Here is a 21,073-nt window from a genome sequence, read left to right on the forward strand (position 1 = left end):
GCGTCCGGAGCCTGTGCTCCGCAAATGGGAGAGGCCACGACAGTGAGAGGCCCGCATAACGAAAAAAAAAAAAAAAAAAAAAAAAAAGAGGTGGTACTTTGATGTGTGAGTAGGGACTGATTGGCAAGAGTGGAGAAAACAGGTCCTACGGTGAGATTAATATAAAGATGTGGTAATTACTTATTTCACCTCTTGCACAGTTAAAACCCTCCAAATTTTAAGAATTCTGGAGCACCTATTTTTATCTCCTCCTAAATTGACAAATGAAAATACATCCTAATCTTCAATGAATAGGCTTACTGAAGAAAAAAAAGCCTGCACAGTTTAGCAGTTCGTAACAAGGAATTTGAAATCAGATATACCTTGGTAGAAGCCTGACTTCACACTTGTAACTAAGCAAGATGACTCTGAGTAAGTTACTTCTTGAAGCCTCCCTTTCTGCATTTCTGTAAGGAAGGTGGTTCTCACAGGGCTATTATAAGGACAAGTAGAGATAGTGTACATACCAAAGCATTTAACAAACTGCATGCCAGTTACAGGTATACTACAAGCAGTAATTACTGCAGTATGTCCAGCCCAGCAGCCCACTGGATATATGTGCCCCCAGCCATCAGCTGTGCTTTGCATGCCTTGGCGCTCTCTTGGGGACCCTCTAGAATGGAGTTAGCATCTTTCACGTTCCTTGCAAGGTTCCACTTGTACAAAAGATTAGTAAACAAGACAGAATTTACTAAAGATTTCATTAGGGAGAGAGAGGAGAGAGCTTAAATCATATACCCACAACAAACATATTCCAAGTCATTATTTGATGGTTCAGTTTCCAAAGCACCTCTAGATGGCCTACAAGGGTGGGAAGCAGAGTTCCCTCCAGCCCTCAAAAGGCATCCTCTGGCTAGAGTAGTCAAACTCCTCCTGTCTATTAGGAAGAAGAGGTCACCTCTGCTCTCCCTTTAAAGGCGTGTATATATAAACACGTCACAAAATGTCCTCCAGCTGCAGGGCCAAGTAAGGAGGCAGGTTAACAACCATCTTTTGTTACTCAAAAATGTCCAGAGGAACTCATGCCTACCCCAAGTATTTCTCATTAAAAAGAAAACAAAACAAATAACCACCAATGCTTTCCCTAGGAGGATGGAAGAATAAAGTTCTACCTCCTACCAGAGCTGCAAACAAAACCAGATGATATATTTATATCAGGAAAGAAAAAGATGAAAATTCATCAATTTTCTCATTACACTTCAAAGCATTAGATATATTAGCTCTGAGGCTGAACTGTGTGTGTTTGTGACCACTAACAAATAAAACCAAATCATACCATGAACCCAATCTTAATTAGCAAACATATTAGAAAGGAAATAAAAATAAAGGATATTAAATAAATTTGCTTATAATTATACTGGTTGAGAATGTTTAGCATGTGTTTAAATATTACCTGAAAACTATACATTTTTACTTTATTCCTCAAGTTGGAACCACTAACCCAAAATGCAGATGTATGCATATCACGTAACATACTAAACCAATTCCATGGGGGAAAAACAGAAGAAATAAACCTGTCTCTTCTGTATACTTTTACTGTAGCAAAGGATTCATATGACCCATGGAAAGCTAGAACTAAAACCCCAATTTCCTGATTCCAAATACATATTTTCTAAATCTTAGAAACAAAGAATAACAGCAGCTGGAAACAAAGTTAAATCATAACCGCTAAAAATCCAAAGTTCCTTACATGTTCCAATTTCCTAAATAAGTATAACCTGGTATGCCTAGCAAGTAAATAGCATGGCATTTATGGATATGTCTGTCCTTGCATGTTTAGGTTGCAAATTTATTATACCTAGACTTATGTACTACTCAGAAAAATTAAAATCACAAATACGATACATTTTTAACATTAACCCTTCTTTATATTGAGTCATAATTCCCCTCCCTTTAAACTTAAGCCTTTAGTCCGGGAAGTACTTGGGTTCGCATCTTTATCTCATTTGACCAAACAACAAGGCTTCAGGCATAAGCAGAGACTTGAGACGGAGATTCAAATCATAGACTTCCCATAAAATCCTAGAATGTTCATTAGAAACAAGTCAGAGGTCATTCCCACACTGAAGGGGAGATGACTACACGAGGCAAAATTCTGGGACACCTTCAAAGATATAAAACCCTATAAAGATACCAAGGATAATGTGGCAGGGTCACCAAAAAGAACTCCACAGAGATAACCCTCTCAATTTTGGATAAATGCCTGCTCTTGAGCCTTAGCTTTCATCTTTTATTATTGTTCAGTGAAAGCTAAACAGCTTTCTACTAGGACACAATAGTTCTTTCTGGAGTAGAAAACAATCTAACTTTGAAACATATTTTATACTGGAAACTATGTAGTAAAGAATTTGACACCAAAGAGGGGTTTGGGCTTTGCTGTCAGCTTCTAGGAGGTAATCTCTATCTTTGTTTAGAATGGGAGTTAACACATCTAATCTTAACAAGGAATTTGAAATCAGATATACCTTGGTAGAAGCCTGGGATGAGCCATACCAAATAGTCTTAGGTTGGCCATGCCAGAAAGACAACCATGTGATTTAGGATGTGTCATATAGTATCAGTCAACCTGGGGGCAGAGTTCAACCATGTGGGATACTCAATTGATCATGAGTATGCAATGAAGCCCCAGTAAAAACTGAACTGTGAGGCTCAGTAGTGCTTTCCTGGTTGGCAATACCCATATTCCTCATCATACATCAACGCTGGGCGGGTAACGCATCCTAAGAACAATGGAAGCTCTGCACTTGGAACCCTCATAGACTCTGTCCAATGCGTCTCTTCCTCTGGCTGATGTTTATGTGTATCCTTTCCCTGTGATAAACCATATCCATGAATAGAATGGTTTTCAGTGAGTTCCATGAGTCCTAGAAAATTATCAAATGTGAGGGTAGTTTGGGGAACCCCCCAAACTTTCAGTTGGTATAAGAAATGAGGATGGTTTGGGGGACTGTGCTCTCAAACTTTAAAGTTTGGCTAACTGTGGGTGGGAACATACATATTTTCCAGTGTAATTCTGAATACTTTTAGAATCTTACCTTGTATAGTCATCTCCCCTTCAAGTGTGGATGTGACCTCTGACTTGCTTCTGACCAACACAATATTGCAAAGAGAGGCATATATATGATTATGGGTGCATGACTGCTACAAAGAAACTGTGAGATAATAAATGTGTGTTATTTTAGACCCTTAAACTTGTAATAAATAACCAATAAAATAGATAAGCAGTGATATTCTTCAGAAATGCAACATTAGAGGGATACTTTTAAAATGAAAATAGAATCATGTCACTCACTGGCTTAAAAATCTCTCAGTGGTCTCTCACTGTCTACAAATAAAACTCAAACACCTCAGCAAGGTATAAAAGACTCTCCTTAATCTGACCTCTAGTCCCCTGTCTGATCTCTTAACATGCGCCACCCCCCTCACCTCTTCTCTCTCCCTCCAAGCTCCAGCCATATACAACTAATTATACATTTCCTTAATGATCTACCCTCCCCACCTGTGTGCTGCTCCCATTCCTAGAGCACTTCTCCCTCGGTCTGGCCCCCGCCCCCACCCCTTATTTTCTCTAGAGAAGTCAGTATGGTGCAGTCTCTGTGGCTTCACCCTTTCCCAGGCCACTGCAGAACTCTGTGCACATTTCTGTGTAGCAGGTCTCTCACTGTGCATTCTGTCGCTTGTTTGTCGCCCTTCTTGTTAACTTACAAACCCTACCTTTTGGAGGGGAGAAAATGAACTTTGCTTGTCTGAGTTTATTTTTCTGTAGTACTGGCAGAGAAGTGGCACTCAATAAACTTCTACTAAATGAATGAATGACAATAAAACTATATTTACTGGTCATAATTTTTCAAGAAAAAAAATGTTATATCCACAAAATAATTTTCATTACTACAAAGTGTCAAACTGTGTATACCATTAGTAAACTATGAATCTCTAAGATTCTCTAAATCTATTTAACGTCTATCCAGTTCATTTCTCAACATCCCATTAAACCTGCCACACAACAGAAAACAAATCAATATCTGCTGTTTCATTATTAGATATTTTCAAAGACTTTAAAGCCATAAAATTGACAATTTATATCAACCAAAACCAGAGAGTATCACAACTGAATTTAAAATAATTCACATTCAAATAAAAACATGAGTATTCAAGTCTTAGTTTATCCAAGCTTTAATTCGAAAAACTCTAAAGCCAATTTTGAATAGAAAAGAGAACAAATTAGTATTCTTTCATTTTTTACTTTTTAACAAAGTATTTATCCATATCCATATTTATTGAATTTTTAGCATAGAGGGGAAAGAAATGTTACCTTGACTGCTAAAAGTACCAAAGAGTGATAAAATTAAAACAAATCTTTAAAGATGTTCACATAGTTATCTAAATCCCACTTCAACTTTAAAAAAAATCAAATTTAATATTAAAATAATTAAAACAGCTTCCTTCATTTAGCAAACAAAAATATATTTTACTATCAAACCCCAAATTATAAATAAAATTTATTTTTAAAAAGCTAATTCTGACACTTGAGTTTTTGTTATATGTAACAATATAAAGGGGGAGAGGGACCCCAAATAACTAAGCTAAAAAATAACTTGTGCTAAAACTAATTTCTACACCGGAAACTTTTTGGCTATATACTAATTAAAGTACTAGAACAACATTTTTACTCTTCATAAAATTAAGAGCATAGATTATGCTTTAGTTTGGTGTTTTATTTCATTCAAAAAGCAGATGTTTTATCTCCTGGGAAAGCACTAAAATGAAAAGCATGATTTTTAAACTATGTCATCTTCATAAACTAATATTCACAAAAACATGAGTATTTATTACACAAGGTAAAAATAACAAAATTACGGTACTCAGTAGAAGCAATCTGAGTACAGCAGTTACAAATATTTTAAGCACAGTTCTCTAGTACAACACACTACATTTCACCCTAGAGAAAGAATGTTGGCAAAGATATCTACCACATGGAAACTGCTTTGAAAGCTGTTGGGCCCTGAAATTCTATTCAGCAGTTTGAAATCAATCCACAGCTTTTCTCATTCACCCTCCCACTTGGGGCTAATGCAAGCCGTGACCATCTACTGAGGAAAACCACAAAAAACTTCAAAACAGCTACAACAGTAGGCTCTTTTTTCACATATTATTTTGAATATCGTTTGTTAAAATGTGACATCTAACAATCTTAGTAAATGTAAAGGCCATCTTTAATTTTTTTATGTTTCAGTTACTTTGAACAATTATTTTTTAACAAGCACTTACGTATATCATTGCATAACTTTAATGTCCATGCAGGCAAGAACAAGGTGCTGCAAAAGTCACAAAACCATGTTATTCTTAATTTTCAACCATTGATTTTTGACAAACTGGTATCTACAATGCAGCACCAGCAACTATGAGTGATTCTGTCTGAAGTTACTTATGAAAAAGTGTAAAATGTGCACCACCAGATAAAATCCAGCGGTGAGCCTAAAAATCTTTCCCATTTCATTCCCTCTAAATCTTTGATTAAAGTTCTCTATTTTTTCTAGTCTGCAATACTATTTTTGCATTTTTCATAGTTTAAATTTTAAAAGAAGTGCTATTAACTAAAAGAAATGATATCTATAAAAATTATAAAACTAAGAAAATTTAAATTATGGCTTTTCCCATATTCTGTACCACCTAAAAAAGTGTTAATGACTACTTTTCATAATGTTAAACTTAAAATTTAATTTTAAAACTGTTCCTGGAACTTGTTTCTGCTCATACCAATACAAATCAAGAGTTCGTATAAAGGAGCAAAGTTGAAATATGATATTTTTTAACTCACATGAGACAGGATCATGGGACTTCATTTTAACTGTTTATATTACAGGTATCCTAAGAAGACTTCAATTACAAACAAGTACCTTTGTTCAAGGCATCTAATTATTAAAAAACTGAAATTATCAACATTGCTTGGGTTTTTGATAGAAAAGGAACTAAAACCATTTTCTGAAACTATTTTTCAGAATGTGGCTGATACATAAAAACTTTTAGCATCTAATTAAAGATCACTAAGGGTTAAATACTTGTTCTCTGGTTCCTACTGCGTATACCCTGCCAAAAAGTCCTCTAAGCTTTTAAATATTGCTTCAATGGTCTGCGTTTTTATTTCCAGGGAAAAAGAGAGTATTGTCCCACAGTCAGCAGGCCACTAGCTTATTAACTTCCAGTCACTTTCATTTTTGCTAAAATGAAGACTCTGCAATCTACACTTCTCCTGTTCCTGTTTGTGCCTCTGATAAAGCCAGCACCACCATCTCAGCAGGATTCACGCATTATCTATGATTATGGAACAGATAATTTTGAAGAAAGCTTACTTAGCCGAGATTATGAGGATAAATCCTTGGATGGAAAAAGTATTAAGGTATTTTATTTCTACTCTAAATTTAATTTCTAAAATGGCCGCCCATTTAAATGTATGTTTTTGTCTTTTCTGAATGTGTCTGATAAGGTAAGAGGAAAGGAAAAGCACATTAAATGCTTCAAAATAATTCAAAATAACTGTCCTAAGATGATATTTTTAAAGTATGCATGTTTCCCAAATTAATACATAGAATCCATAATAACCCAACAGTATCTATAGCAACCAAAACATAAGATTTAAGGAAAACTAAAATTTAAAACATAAAATTTAAGGAAAATTAAACTTTAAGAGGATCTCTGACCAGTTGAGATTTATATGTTAAGTAATATTACATAATGTCCTATATATGCATATTAAAATAAAATAGGAGAAATGTGTATTAGGAGAAATAAAAATGAATCACCAGCTTAAGGTTTATTGTTTTAGGAAGAAGTGGTTCAAGGAAATAAAGAGTACTGCTTATTTTGTATCTACAGCATTTCACAATAATTCACATATGTCAACTACACAGTATCAAAAAATGAAAACTACTTAATATAGCTTAATTTTTAATCGGTTTTAACAATTCAGACTCCATCACTTTACCAAGTAACGGTAACTGTCATTGTCTACAGGGATGACTTTCACACCACATCTTCATATTCTACTTGTACGGGGGCTATGGAATTACTTGTGGTTTTACTGGCACACAGAAATGAACACTGGGAAAGGAAAAAGTTAATACAGCACATAAGTATCTGTTGCCTGCCTACCGTGTGTCTGTATGTCTCTCTCCCTCCCTCCCTCTCTCTCTCTCTCTCTCTCACACACACACACACACACACACACACAAATGGAAAATGAGCAAAGCAGCCAAATATATAACAAAGTTGATTGCTTCAAAAGTTCTCCACTATAAATAAGATGACAAAGATTTTAAGAGTGAACAGTTATAATTGCTTCTTTCTTTTTTTTAGTACAGATAAGCAAATGTTAACAGTACAATTTCTTTCAATGGAGTTGGTTAATATGCTATTATTATTATTATCACATATATATAATATAGGTATATATAGTTATAGTTTAGGGGGAAAAAAGGCCCACTATAACAACAAGTTGTTGGCTCACATGGCTGATTTGAATCTATCAATCAGTTTAAAGAATACTTTCAAAAATCTACTGGTCCCTAAAAAGTAGTAAATAAAAAGTCCTCTGCTTCTTCTCTTTACATTGCTTTAGGAGTCTCTCTATCTTAATATAAATGCAGGGACCAAGATATTTGTGAAGTGGAGGAGAATTCAACATTTAATAGACAAATGGAAAGGGGAGAGGCTGTTCAACCAGAACACTTATGGGAGAATGTTGTCTGTAATCCCTCAGTTTTACAGTCCAAATTGGTCCTTGTCACACCTGATAATAAATGTTTATTTTTTCAATAGGAAAAAGGAACTATGATAATAATACCTGATGAGAAAGGTTTTCAATTACAAAAAGATGAGAGTATAAAACCATTATCCCCCAAGAAAGAAAATGATGGTAAGTATGAATACTCTAGCATCAAATTTTCTTAAAGGAGCTTTAAAAAATAGCTTATAATGGAACTTTATTCCTTATAGTAATCAAATATTGCATCAGGATATAGTAGATCCAAACAGTGGAATTTTATCTCTAATGATAAAGTCAAACAGGTATATTGTGAGTTTTCATCATTTGCCATCCCACATTATGAGTGAGAAATGTGGAATAGGAACATTCAAGAACAAAGTTTAGTCTACGTTTAGCCTCTACAAAGTGTGTGCTTCTGTCTATATAAAATCAGTTCAAGAAATACTTGTTAAACACCAATTATTTTCAAATACTATGTAGCCTGAGGATAAAGTAAATAAAATATAATTCTTGCCTTTAAGAAACTCACAGAAAAGAGACATAGTTATATACATAATTATAATGTACATTTCAATTAAAACAATAGAAAACTTATAAAATAACAAATTACAAAGTCCTACTTATTAGTTTCTATTTGGTTTATTCTTGCTCTATCATAGAACATTACTTCACATGACAATATGAAAAAAAAAATCACACACTAATTTCTATATTGCTACAATAAAATTAAAATGGACAAAACCAGGGCTTCCCTGGTGGTGCAGCGGTTGAGAGTCCACCCGCCAATGCAGGGGACACGGGTTCGTGCCCTGGTCCGGGCAGATCTCACATGCTGCGGAGCGGCTGGGCCTGTGAGCCATGGCCGCTGAGCCTGCGTGTCCAGAGCCTGTGCTCCGCAACGGGAGAGGCCACAGCAGTGAGAGGCCCGCGTACCGCAAAAAAAAAAAAAAAAAAAGGACAAAACCAGGAAATATATCTTAAGAAATTTGAGAAGTATCATAGTGAAAGTAGACTTGAAGAAATGGAAAGACATTCTTTGCCCTTGAGTAGGGTGATTTAATATCACAAAGATGTCAGTTCTCCCTAAATTTACAACAATGAACTTCTTTAAAGAGCTGGTAAGGCTGATCCTCAAGTTCAGAAGGAAAATCAAACCTGCATGAAATCACCTATCAGAACATGCTTTAAAGCCTGCATACTTAAAATAAGTGTAATACTGGTGCATGAATGGAAGCCCACAGACAAAAAGAAATACATGTAGAAATTTAGTAAATAATAAAGGTAACATCTTTAATCACTGAAGCAAAGATGATATTTTAAAAAACTGGGGCTGGGACAACTAAGTAGTCAACTGACAAGGGATACAATTAGATCCCTATCTTACACAGAAAAACTCCAAATAAATTAGGGTCTAAATGCAAAAAGTGAAACCATACAAACAGTAGAAGATAACCTGGGTGTGGGGTATCTCAAAATCCAGAGACGATAATAGAAAAGATCAATAAATTTGACTCCATAAATGAAACATCTGCATGGCAAAACCCATCATAAACGAAGCCAAAGGCAACTGAAAACTGAGAAAAATATTTGTAATACATATCACTGATAAAGAGTTAATATCTCTAATTTCTAAAGAACAAGTAAAAATCCAGGTAAAAGAAACTGATCAAAAATCCACTGGAAAAATGGACAAAAGATATGAACAGACAATTCACAAAATGATATAAAATGACCCTTAAACACATAAAAGGTGTTCAATCTCACATGTAAGTTTAAATTATGCCGAGATAAAATTTTTTAACCTATCTGACAAATATATTAATATATTCCATTGGCAAAACTGTAGGGTATCAGACACTGACATACGTTGCTGGTGGTAATACAAACTGGTAGAATGGACAGGAATTTGGTAATATCTAACGAAACCTAATACGCATTTACTTTATGACACAGCAACTGACTTCTAGGAATTCACCCTAAAGATATACCTCCAAAAGTAAGAAAACACATATGCAAAATCTCTGAAGCATTGCTTGCATCTGCAAAATATTGGAAACAATCTAATTATCAATACATTGAAGAGTGGTTGAATAAAGTATGGTACATCCACCCAGGGGAATACTATGCAGTTGTAAAAGTGAATGAGGATGATCTCTGTAACTAATATGGAGTGATTTTCAGAAGAGATTATGTGAAAAAAAAAATGCAATAGAGTATCTACAGTATGCTGTCTTTCACCTAAGAATGAAGGGGGGCTTCCCTGGTGGCGCAGTGGTTGAGAGTCCGCCTGCCGATGCACCCCGGTCCGGGAAGATCCCACATGCCGCAGAGCGGCTGGGCCCGTGATCCATGGCCGCTGGGCCTGCGCGTCTGGCGCCTGTGCTCCGCAATGGGAGAGGCCACAACAGTGAGAGGCCCGCGTACCGCAAAAAAATAAAAAAAAAAAGAATGAAGGGGATGTAAGAGAATATACATACATCAGCCCACTTTGTGAAAAGAAATTCAAGAAGGGTAACTAAAAAACTGAGACTAGTTACCTATGGGTTACAGATGGGACTAGGGATAGAAAGGAGGGGGAGATGGTAACTAGGGGTACTAGGGGAAGGTGCTAGAACTTCTTGGAGTATACACTTGTGTAGATTTGATTTTAGAATAATATTATATTCAAATAAGCAAACAAACAAATACATTTATAAATAAAACCAACTAGGATAAGATAAAAAGAACCCAAATTGGCAAACAAACAGAAAAATAGAAACTTAATTGCATTTCAAATCAATAACATTACACACTACAGGGGGAAATATCTAATCGAAGTAACCCTTAAACACAGTATTTTGACTGTATACTTTCAGGCTAAAGACAAAATAAAATAGGCAAATACTAAAATTCTAGTGGGTAGGTTTGTTTTCCATAGTATTATAGGTTAGCAATAATGAAACTACTTAATGTGTGTTCTGGGACTGAGTAAAGTAAATGCACAGTGGATCACAAGAGCCAGGTTTCTCATTGTCAGAGAAGGGTGTTACAAATATGGTAAGGGGGAAGGCTAAAATGAACACTGTTGAGATGGAGTGGAATGAAAGATATCAGGATCAACTCCTTGTTTGTATACAGAGATACAGAAATAGATATATACATGTTTGCCTCCCTGTATGAGTGTGTATGTGAAAATATGCATATGATGTGCTTATGTTTTCATATGAGCATATGACACATATTATATACATGTATATATGTATGTCTGCATGTGTGTACTTGTGTATTATGCCCATGTCCATATACATATACTTGTGTGTATGTACGTGTATTATATATGAAGAGAGCGCCAAATAAAAATAGATATATTTCCCAGGCCCCTTGGCTGAAAAAGCCCAGAAGCAATGAGATCCCAGTAGCAATGAGCACATCCGCACCCAAATGATGGTTTCTAAATACCATTCTCCACTAAAAGGGACCAGTACTCCTTGAAATAATAGCTGATTTCAGGCCTGGGGCAAGGAAAGGGCAAGATTGGTCTGGGACATCTTAGCATGCCAGAAAATAAGTAAGTTCTCAAAGAACAGTGGGGACATTTAATTTTTAAAATTAATCAAAATATAAAAAATACAAAGGTATAAATGTGTAAAAGATGCACAAGACCTGCTCATTGAAATCCAGACAGTATAAAGGGATCAATTGTTATTCATTAAAATAAAAAATGTTTGCTCTTCTTTTTTTTTTTTTTTTTCTGGCCCCACCATGCAGCATGTGGAATCTTAATTCCCCAACCAGGGATGGAACGTGCACCCCCTGCAGTGGAAACGTGGAGTCTTAACCACTGGACTGCTGGGGAAGGCCCCAAATGTTTGCTCTTCAAAAGACATTGATAAGGAAATAAAAAGACAAGCCACAGACTGAAGGAAAATATTTGCAAAACATAAATCTGACAAATGATTTATATCTACAGAATATACTTTTATAATTCAAAAATAATAATACAAAAACCTATTTAAAAAAAACAGGCAAAAGATATGAATAGACACTTCACCACAAAAAAATATGTGGATGGCAAATAAGTACATAAAAAGATGCTTAGCACATTAGTCATTAGGAAAATGTAAATTAAAACACGCGATACCACAACAAACCTTACTTGAAAGGCTAACATAAAAAAGTCCAACCATACATACCAAATGTTGACAAGAATGGGGAGCAACTGGAACTTTCACACACTGCTAATGAGAATGTAAAATGGCACAACTACTTTGGAAAACAGTTTAGGACATTTTTCAAAAGGTAAAATACATACGTATAATAAGACCCAGCCATTCTACTCTTAGGTATTTATCCAAGAAAAATGAAAGCATTAAGTCCACACATAAATGTTCATGGCAGCTTTCTTTGAAATAGTCAAAAACTGGAAAACAACCCAAATGTCCGTAAGAGATGACAGTATAAATGGTGTTTATTGAGACAATGGAATAAATTGGAATGAACTCAGTAATAAATAGGAATGAATTACTGATACATACAAAATTATTTTGAGAAATAATTATGCAGACTGAAAGAAGCCAGACAAAAGAGTATATACTGCATGATTCTTTTGATATAAAAGTTTCAAAAATGCAAACTAACATATAATGACAGAAAGGAGATTAGTGGTTGCTGGGAGGAAGAAATTACCAAAGGGCATGAGGAAACTCTTGGAGTGATGGATATGTTAATTATCTTGATTGTGGTGATGGTTTCATGGGCATATACACATGTCTAAACTTATAAATTATACAAATTAAATATGTGCAACTTACTGTATATCATGGAACCATAAAAAGGCTGTGGGAGGATAAACAGAGCTTAAGAGTTCTCACTAATCTGTGACAATGTGATTATCAAAATAAATAAGACAGTAACGTATTATGGGATACGTTACCCATGGGATGAGGAATTCATAAGTTCATACTGACAGAAATAAACAAATAAGAAGGGAATGTTCCACCTTATATCAGAATGCCAACTAACAAATGTAGAAGAAATGATGGAATTAGAAAATAATTGGCAATTATCCTAGTGATAAATGATTCAAGTAAGAATCTTCAACAGATGATAAAACTAGAGGGTGAATTTGATGACAAACCTGATGTTTAGAATCTCAAAGTACTCCTCTAGAAGGTACAAATTACAAAGTGAAAAACAGTAATTTTACAGAGTGAGAACCATGGCAGATACTAACTGAACCAAGTGACCAAAGACAGCCTCATAAGGAATGAGACAGATAGATAACACTAAGGATGTAACATTATTTCCATGGTATTCCTGCCAAAAAATGAGGAACCTCATATAAACCCTAATTGAAAGATATTCTGCCCTGAAAATAAAAGTTTTAAAAAATTCAAAAATTTCCAAAACAGTAAAAGGTATGAAAAACAAAGACTAAGGAACTGTTGCAGGTTGAAGGAGATGAAAGATGCATGACAAGTAAATGCAATGAATGACGCAGGGTACAACAGGGATTCTAACAGTACCCATGATGACTCCAATTTTTAAGTTAATAGTTTACTTATTTAACTAAGTGGTTTCTAAACTCATTAGAAATGTGTTTGCACCACTCCAAGTGATAAATCAAGCTTATATTTACCTTAAGTCCTGCTTTATGATTTTTGATACTCCAATGAAGAAATGTAACTGTCAATCAATTCAGCAATTAAATGATCACTGCTAAAACAGATAGGAGAATAAAAGAGATTGTGGATTACAGAATTTAAAATAAAATTCTGGTGAGTTATCAGATACAATATAGATTACTAGTTATCATGGCCATAACGTCTTTCCTGTTATCACCCATAATTCTGTAAAGGATCTTTTCAAATTGGTAATAACATTCATGATAGCAAGAATTTTAACACTAGAGGTCAAATATTTTTAAACTACTGATTTTTATTATTTTTGTTTCCCAATTTAGAAATGCCCACATGCCTGCTGTGTGTTTGTTTAAGTGGCTCTGTATACTGTGAAGAAGTTGACATTGATGCTGTACCACCCTTGCCAAAGGAATCAGCCTATCTTTATGCACGATTCAACAAAATTAAAAAGTTGACTGCCAAAGATTTTGCAGACATACGTAAGTTAATTTTAAATAAGATATTAGTGTTAACTCGTGTTAGTATGTAACTCATATAAACACAAGTTTCTAGGTACCTGTGGCCTATCACGTGTACGGTAGTGACTGTTGAGGTATTTTAAGTATCTACCACACTTCACAAAAATCCACTGGTTTACTGGTGAATCTCCTTTCCATTCAGATGTTCCCTGTCATCTTTGTTTACTGGTGACTACAGAGTCTATGTTGACAGCCCATCTAACATATGGGCAACTATATCTTCTCAACCCCAATATTTCAAGATCCATTTGCCTCAGCCAGTCAGCAATACAAATATAATCAGGATATTTCTCCAATGACAATGTTTTATTTTCTACCTTCACTATAAAAACATAGAAACTGCTTTTTCTTACTTTAACTCATGGTTCTTAAATCTGGCTGCATATTAAAGTATTTATGATACCAGGTCCTAGTCCCCAGAGATTCTAATATAGGTCTCTAAATTTAGAGGCCCAGATGTTGTCATTAACCACAACCAAACTCTTCAGATGACTCTAATACAAAGCTAATGCTGAGAGCAGTGCCATTTAACTCCTTCCCAGGTCATTAAAAATCCTGGACTTCTGGTGTCCAATCAAAGCTTACAACAGCTGCCAGGAGAGTGTTGCCATGAGCACACCAAAATCCCTTACTTCTGCAGTATGAAGTCCAAGTCTGGATCACTAATTCCTCATAAATTTTCTAGATTCCAATGCTGTCAAGGGCTTCTGAAGAAAGTCACATCAAGAAATACACACTGGCCACGCTACACATTTACAAGATTAGCCATAACTGAATTCATGCTGTCACAGTAGCTCCCAACTGACTGAATACAGTTGTTCCTCTTTTGTGGATTCCATGTTTTCAAACTCACCTACTTGATAAAATTTATTTGTAACCCAAAACATCAATACTTCTGGCACTTTCATGGTCATTTGTAGACATGTGCACAGTGGCAAAAAATCTGAGCCATCCAGGACAGGCTGAATGAGACGCTTGGCCTTTTGTTTCAGCTTTTATACTGTAAACAAGTATCCTGTTTACAGTCTACTTAGTGCCACATTTTTGTGCTTTTTGCTGTTTAAAATGCTCCCTAAGTATAGTGCTAAAATGCTGTCTAGTGTTCCTAACTGCAAGAAGGCTGTGATGTGCCTTACAGAGAAAACACATGTTAGGTAATCTTTATTTAAGTGTGAGTTATTTAAGTGTTGATTGGCTGTGAGTTCAATGTTAATGTATCAACAATATATACTAAGTAAGATACCTTTAAAAAGAAACACACATAAAATTTTCCACTGATTGGTTGATGAAAATGTGTGATGAGAGGCCCTAACCCTGTATATTCCCTAGGAGCAATGGTTCCATATTCACTAATTCAGCATTTACACTGACTTTATAGACATGACCACCTTGAATAGTGAGAAGGGACCATATTTTCTAATCATCCCAGAAGGACAAAAGTGATGCACACTTAAATACACACATTGAATTTCTCTGTCTCTCAGTATGCACCATGGTAACAAATTAGGGAACATTTTTGCCTTTATGGTTGTCAAGCAATAAGGCATGGAGAGATTAAGATATTCACAGTTACAATATAACAGGCTGGCAAAAAATCCAAAAATATTTACATGATTTTATTCAATCAGATGTAATGCTTACTTTCCATAATTTGCAACAAAGAGTTTCTTTCAAACTACTTGAGCATACTGAGAATTCAAACAAAAAAGGATGGAAGGACTCTATAAACTTTAAGTTCCCTTCCAAACCTGAGATTTTAGAACTTCAGTGAGAAAGACCATCAGTGTCAAACACAGAGTAGATGCTCAGTGTTCAACAAAACTTACTGAGCTACTAATTGTAGACACTCTGCTAGGCACTAAAAATAAAAGACGTTTGAATGACCTGATAAACAAATGCTTTTCCTCAGTCCAGACAATTAAGAATTTAACTTCATATATTTAAAAAATTTTTCTTATTTTTTGTATATTTTTCCTTCAAGCTAACTTAAGGCGACTTGATTTTACGGGAAATTTGATTGAAGATATAGAAGATGGTACTTTTTCAAAACTTTCACTGTTAGAAGAACTTACACTAGCTGAAAATCAACTACTGAAACTTCCAGTTCTCCCTCCCAAGCTTACTTTATTTAATGCAAAATACAACAAAATCAAGAGTAGAGGAATCAAAGCAAATACTTTCAAAGTAAGTATTTAATAGTATGACTGAGCACAATATAAAAATATCGGTTATACAGCCAATAATAACATGATAAAAGAAAAAGAAATTATGGTCTAGAATTTTGTTTTAAAACTATTTTAATATAATAAATGAAGATATTATTTACATGATAAATAGTGATACTACTAGGCTTATTCAGTCTAGCTTATGCCTGTACCTCACTTAAAATACCTTTATCTTGTTTCATGGGACTACCTGGTGTCACATCTTTTTCCCTTGTTCACACAGCAATATTTATTTATACAGACAAGGTTTGCACCCTCATGGCACCAACAGTCTGCAAAACCTCAAAATGGGAGTGTTCCTGTGTTTCTTTTTTCCTTACAATATTAGTAATTTACAAACACCAGAAAAAATCATGTTCTAAAGTAAACACTGAATTTTATTTTTAATACTTAAAAGTATTAGACCATAGACTTCTGTAGGTAGACATTCTTTTGAATTCCATGATGGCACCTAATACAAAATTCTGTATGTAGTAAAAATTACATATATTTCTTAATTTAGCAATTCAAGAAAATAAATGCACATGAAAAGGGCAAGGTGATTTACCCTGATTTAGATAGCCAGGTTGTCTCAAAATGCAGAGCCTACAGGGAAGTAACCTCAGCCCAGGACTTCCATAGCTCTTATGTACTCATTCCCAGTCCTGGAAGAAACCCCCAGATAAAACGATGAGACAATCACGCTACTGTTGGCAACAGAAGACCCTGTTCAAAAGGAAGGTTTGGGGCTTCCCTGGTGGTGCAGTGGTTGAGAGTCCGCCTGCCGATGCAGGGGACACGGGTTCGCGCCCCGGTCCGGGAGGATCCCACGTGCCGCGGAGTGGCTGGGCCTGTGAGCCATGGCCGCTGGGCTTGCGCGTCCGGAGCCTGTGCTTTCTAAACAAACAAAAAAAAATTACCAAATTCTGTCACAGGATGCATATCAAAGATAAGGTAAAAGATTATTGTCGAGGGAAACTACATCTTGAAATCATATTATAAAATTATACACAATAATGGATTACTGATCATGAAGAGTAATCCAATGTAGAGTCCTTGGGGTGTAAAAAAGTCATATTTAGCTACGTATTTAATAAACTGCTTTGGGAGACATCTTACTTACAAGCATACACATCTCTTAGGAATATTCATTTTACTACAAATTGGTGGTACTGAAATGGAAAGTTCTGAAGGTTCAAGAGAGGTTATGGCAGTACCAGGATGCAAATATAATCCTGCATAAGAATTAACCTTATTACCTGCTCCCAAGAGAAATTTAAAGGGACCCAGAAATTGGCATGAGGGCTGAGGCTGAATATGATGGTATTCAGAAGTGAGATGAGTGGACAGAAATGTGGGGATGCATCAGGGCTCTACTGCCCTTCATAAAGGACCAAATACACTACTTGTAAAACCAAAAGCACCAAACAACAACAACAAAGCAAACAAAAAAATCCCACCAAACCTAAAACTACCATACCAATGATTAATAGTATTCATGTGTCTATATCTATGTATTTATACATATATGTGTGTATATAGCTTGAATCATGTGAAGAAATGCAATGAGCTCAATAACACTTAAGCAAAAGCACCTTTTCCTTACAGAAGTTGAATAACCTCTCGTTCCTCTACTTGGACCACAATGCCCTGGAATTTGTGCCTCTTAATTTACCAGAAAGTCTGCGTGTAATTCATCTTCAGGTATGATTGCTCCTTTCACATTATCTGACTTTAATTCAAATTATTATGGGTCAATCTTACGATTCATTAGGAAGCTCACTTACTTACATGTAAATTTTGCCCATCAAAAGAATTAATATTTAGCCAAATGCTCTCTCCTGCCCAGAAGCCCTGGTTCTATCCAGAGCACAACCAAAGGACCAGTAACACTAGGTGGGAGGTCTGCTCTTATAGTAGGATTTGTCTCCAGGTGTGCACTTGGCATCTCCTAGTTAATCTGACATGTGGATTTGAAGTTAGGGGACACTAAGACCTGTGGTTTATGTTTCCTTCTCCAAATAGCAGTAAACACTTGCTTTTGGAGACTTCCCAGCTGACTTTATTGTCCAACATCAACTTAGGGTAATAGAAAAGTGAAAAGGGAATAAAAATAGACTAAAAGTGGTCTTTTACCATCACAAGAATTCCCATTTTTTCTTTTTATTTCTTTAAAGTATATTTAAGGAAACAGTACCCATTTTGAGTTGACACTCTAGAATAGGATAGTTTATCCAGCTATTATAATCTTATTTATACTCAGAAATTTGTTATATGGGTTTTGCTCTTAGAAATAGCCAGTAGTCTGTTCTTCCAAAGTAATACTGTAGACTTTAAAAAGGGAGGCTCAGATTGCTCAGGAACGGTTTTTATTACCATGAAGATATATACACAGTATGTACAATATTTTAAAAATCACTTTTTAGATAAAATATTCTGTGAGATCTCATTACAAAACATACAAAAGGATGATTTCGGGTTTCTAAACAATTTTTCCCTTTTATTTTCTAGTTTAACAACATAACTTCAATTACAGATGATACATTCTGCAAGGCTAATGACACCAGTTATATTCGGGACCGCATTGAAGAGATACGCTTGGAGGGCAATCCCATCATCCTGGGAAAACATCCCAACAGTTTTATCTGCTTAAAAAGATTGCCTGTTGGGTCATACATTTAACCACTATCAATGCAGCACATAAGCTAAAGTACACACATACTTATAATCTGTCTCAACAATGTCTAAAGGAGCTTAAGTATTTAATATTAATTTTGTATCCTACTATGAAGGAACTTATGTTTTAAGCAAGGATGTTCAAAAAACCTTACATATAACAACAAGCAAAAAGTAAGAGTGAATCTCTAAGTTCAAAACAAAGTAATGTGAAAATATTTGAACAGCATTACAAAATCCCTGCAGTTTATACTAGAGTACCATTTAAAAGGTATGTTTTTATATAAATACCCAAATTTAAGATGTATTACGAAGTGAAAGGATAAGTCCAAGAAACTTTCAACTGTTTGTCTTTCCTGGCTTCTACCGGATCCCTAAAGCATTTAAGGCATATGTTCCCAACACTTTGAAAAACTAAATATTTCCAGGGACCTCTCACTTTTCTTTTATCATTCATACATTATTCATTATGAAGTAGGAACTGTTTTCTTTCTATTAAGGCAGCTACTATATTTTTACTTAGCCTCAGAAATAGGAATATAGTCTCATACCTAGGCAAAACTTTCCAAATAAAGCATAATTTTACTCTCTGATAAAGAGCTAATATAGTAATGTTCAGTTATTCTGCTTTGTGATCACACAATTAAAGCCTTTAGTAAAATAGTACAAAATTTTCTTTAATCTAAATATTAACATTCTAAGTCCACCATAAAACATTTTAGGAAGCCAAGTACATCAAAATCAGTATGCTTATAAAAAAACCTGAAAGTCCATCCTGTTTCTCAGAACATAGTCATAAAATTCTCCACTGTAAAGGCTTTCAATTATGATATATACTGCAAAATATTTTCTTTTTATACTATAGGAATGAGAATCTCATCAATAAATTTATCCAAATGTAAGACATGAAAACAAAGTGAATTCTGTGGTGTTACTACTACACACCACCTTCCCACCCACCCATACACATCCATGTTCTTGAGAATAGACCACACATTCACAAGAAAGCATCTCAGCAACATTTTCCAGAGACCCATGATTAACTGGTATGCTTAAAGATGAGAATTCTTCTTCAATCTAATAGTGATGATAAATTTCCTGAAATTACTTTCCTCGTGGGCAAACCCCACTCAAAAGTCTTAGTCTCCACACTGCTTTGGGGTTGGATATAAAATGATCAGTGCTTTAGAAACAAGAGTCTGAACTGGGTACATAAAAATTGCCGACATTGTTTCCAACATAAATTATGCATTAGAATCAAGTTGGTCTCTGTATACTATTCCCAGAACAAACACTATTGGTGATTTTTCATTTGCTTCTGTTTTTTCCGTATGTAGAATGAATGACCTCCTGTTTTTCAATTTTCCCATTTGTCAAGGTTGACCCCAAAATGAAATTTTTTCACTAAAACACCTGAGATCTCTTAACACCACAATAATTACTGCTACAACACTAACGCGTTCACTGATTTTATTGTGGTAACGGGCAACAATAACTATTATATGGCTTTCTCATTTTGTGTGCGAGCCTCATTTCTCTGTGACTGAGAAAGCTCACTGAGCACGCTGAACACATCCAATATTCCCTTTATACGTTCAAAGTGCTAGCATAATAGTGAGCACATCTAAATTGAATATATAGTAAATAGTGCAAAATAAAATTCATTTAAACAGAAGGGCTCTGTTTTATTTGGAAAAATAGAATATTTAAACTATCACAATCTTGAATAAATCAATAGAAATAAACTGTAACTTTATCTGGAAAAACAAACTTAATAAAGGATTGCTGAGTGGTGGAACCAACACTGGGGAAAGGGGTCAGTAGAGACTTCCTTCCCATTTCCCGATGTCAGAATAATAATGTATTCCTATGTTCTTTATATTACTAAACTTAAAGGGGAAAAGCACCATAAAATAACTCTCAGATTTTAGAGAATTTAAAAGCCAGTTGTTTATATAAAATAGCAATTAGGAAAGAACACTGGTTTAAAAGTCTGAATTATGGAATTATCTTAAAAAATAGTTTTGAGACTTCTAGATAAGAAGATATGAACCTAGGTACCTGACAACCTTATATACACCTTTAAGTCACAAAGAAAATAATGAAGTAAAATATATGCTGATCCCCATTATCTTAAATAGATATTGCTTCATTCTTGACACTGATAATGAAACAGAGGATTAAAATTAAAAATATTTTACCCCTACAAACATTCCTGAAAGAAACTAAAGAAGATATGCATAAATGGGAAGA

At 34.9% G+C, this 21,073-nt stretch overlaps 2 protein-coding genes across 3 annotated transcripts in view; one reads left to right on the forward strand and one right to left on the reverse strand.

Annotated features, from left to right (window-relative positions):
- Positions 1 to 21,073, reverse strand: part of CENPP (centromere protein P) — a 231,549-nt gene that overhangs the window by 148,184 nt on the left and 62,292 nt on the right. The window lies entirely within an intron of this gene.
- OGN (osteoglycin) lies at positions 4,970 to 19,728 on the forward strand. Of its 2 annotated transcripts, none has more exons than XM_007468169.1 (7): positions 4,970 to 5,168; positions 6,188 to 6,436; positions 7,855 to 7,951; positions 13,743 to 13,901; positions 15,922 to 16,124; positions 17,753 to 17,848; positions 18,656 to 19,728. In XM_007468169.1, the coding sequence occupies exons 2-7, from the start codon at positions 6,263 to 6,265 to the stop codon at positions 18,824 to 18,826; spliced, it is 900 nt and encodes a 299-aa protein (XP_007468231.1). In that variant the 5' UTR covers positions 4,970 to 5,168; positions 6,188 to 6,262; the 3' UTR covers positions 18,827 to 19,728. The 2 variants fall into 2 exon arrangements, with proteins under 2 accessions (XP_007468231.1, XP_007468230.1); XM_007468168.1 differs by having other exon boundaries at positions 5,010 to 5,168; positions 5,903 to 6,436; positions 18,656 to 19,718.

The sequence above is a fragment of the Lipotes vexillifer genome, unplaced genomic scaffold (assembly GCF_000442215.2).
Source record: "Lipotes vexillifer unplaced genomic scaffold, Lipotes_vexillifer_v1.1 scaffold466, whole genome shotgun sequence".
Lineage (NCBI taxonomy): Eukaryota > Metazoa > Chordata > Mammalia > Artiodactyla > Lipotidae > Lipotes > Lipotes vexillifer.

Bases quoted from the DNA above. Each gene is read 5' to 3' on its own strand.
- OGN (XM_007468169.1), top strand. From the start codon at position 6,263: ATGAAGACTCTGCAATCTACACTTCTCCTGTTCCTGTTTGTGCCTCTG. The intron at 7,952-13,742 runs GTAAGTATGAAT...TTCCCAATTTAG, and splicing joins CCCCAAGAAAGAAAATGATG to AAATGCCCACATGCCTGCTG. The intron at 17,849-18,655 runs GTATGATTGCTC...TTTATTTTCTAG, and splicing joins TGCGTGTAATTCATCTTCAG to TTTAACAACATAACTTCAAT.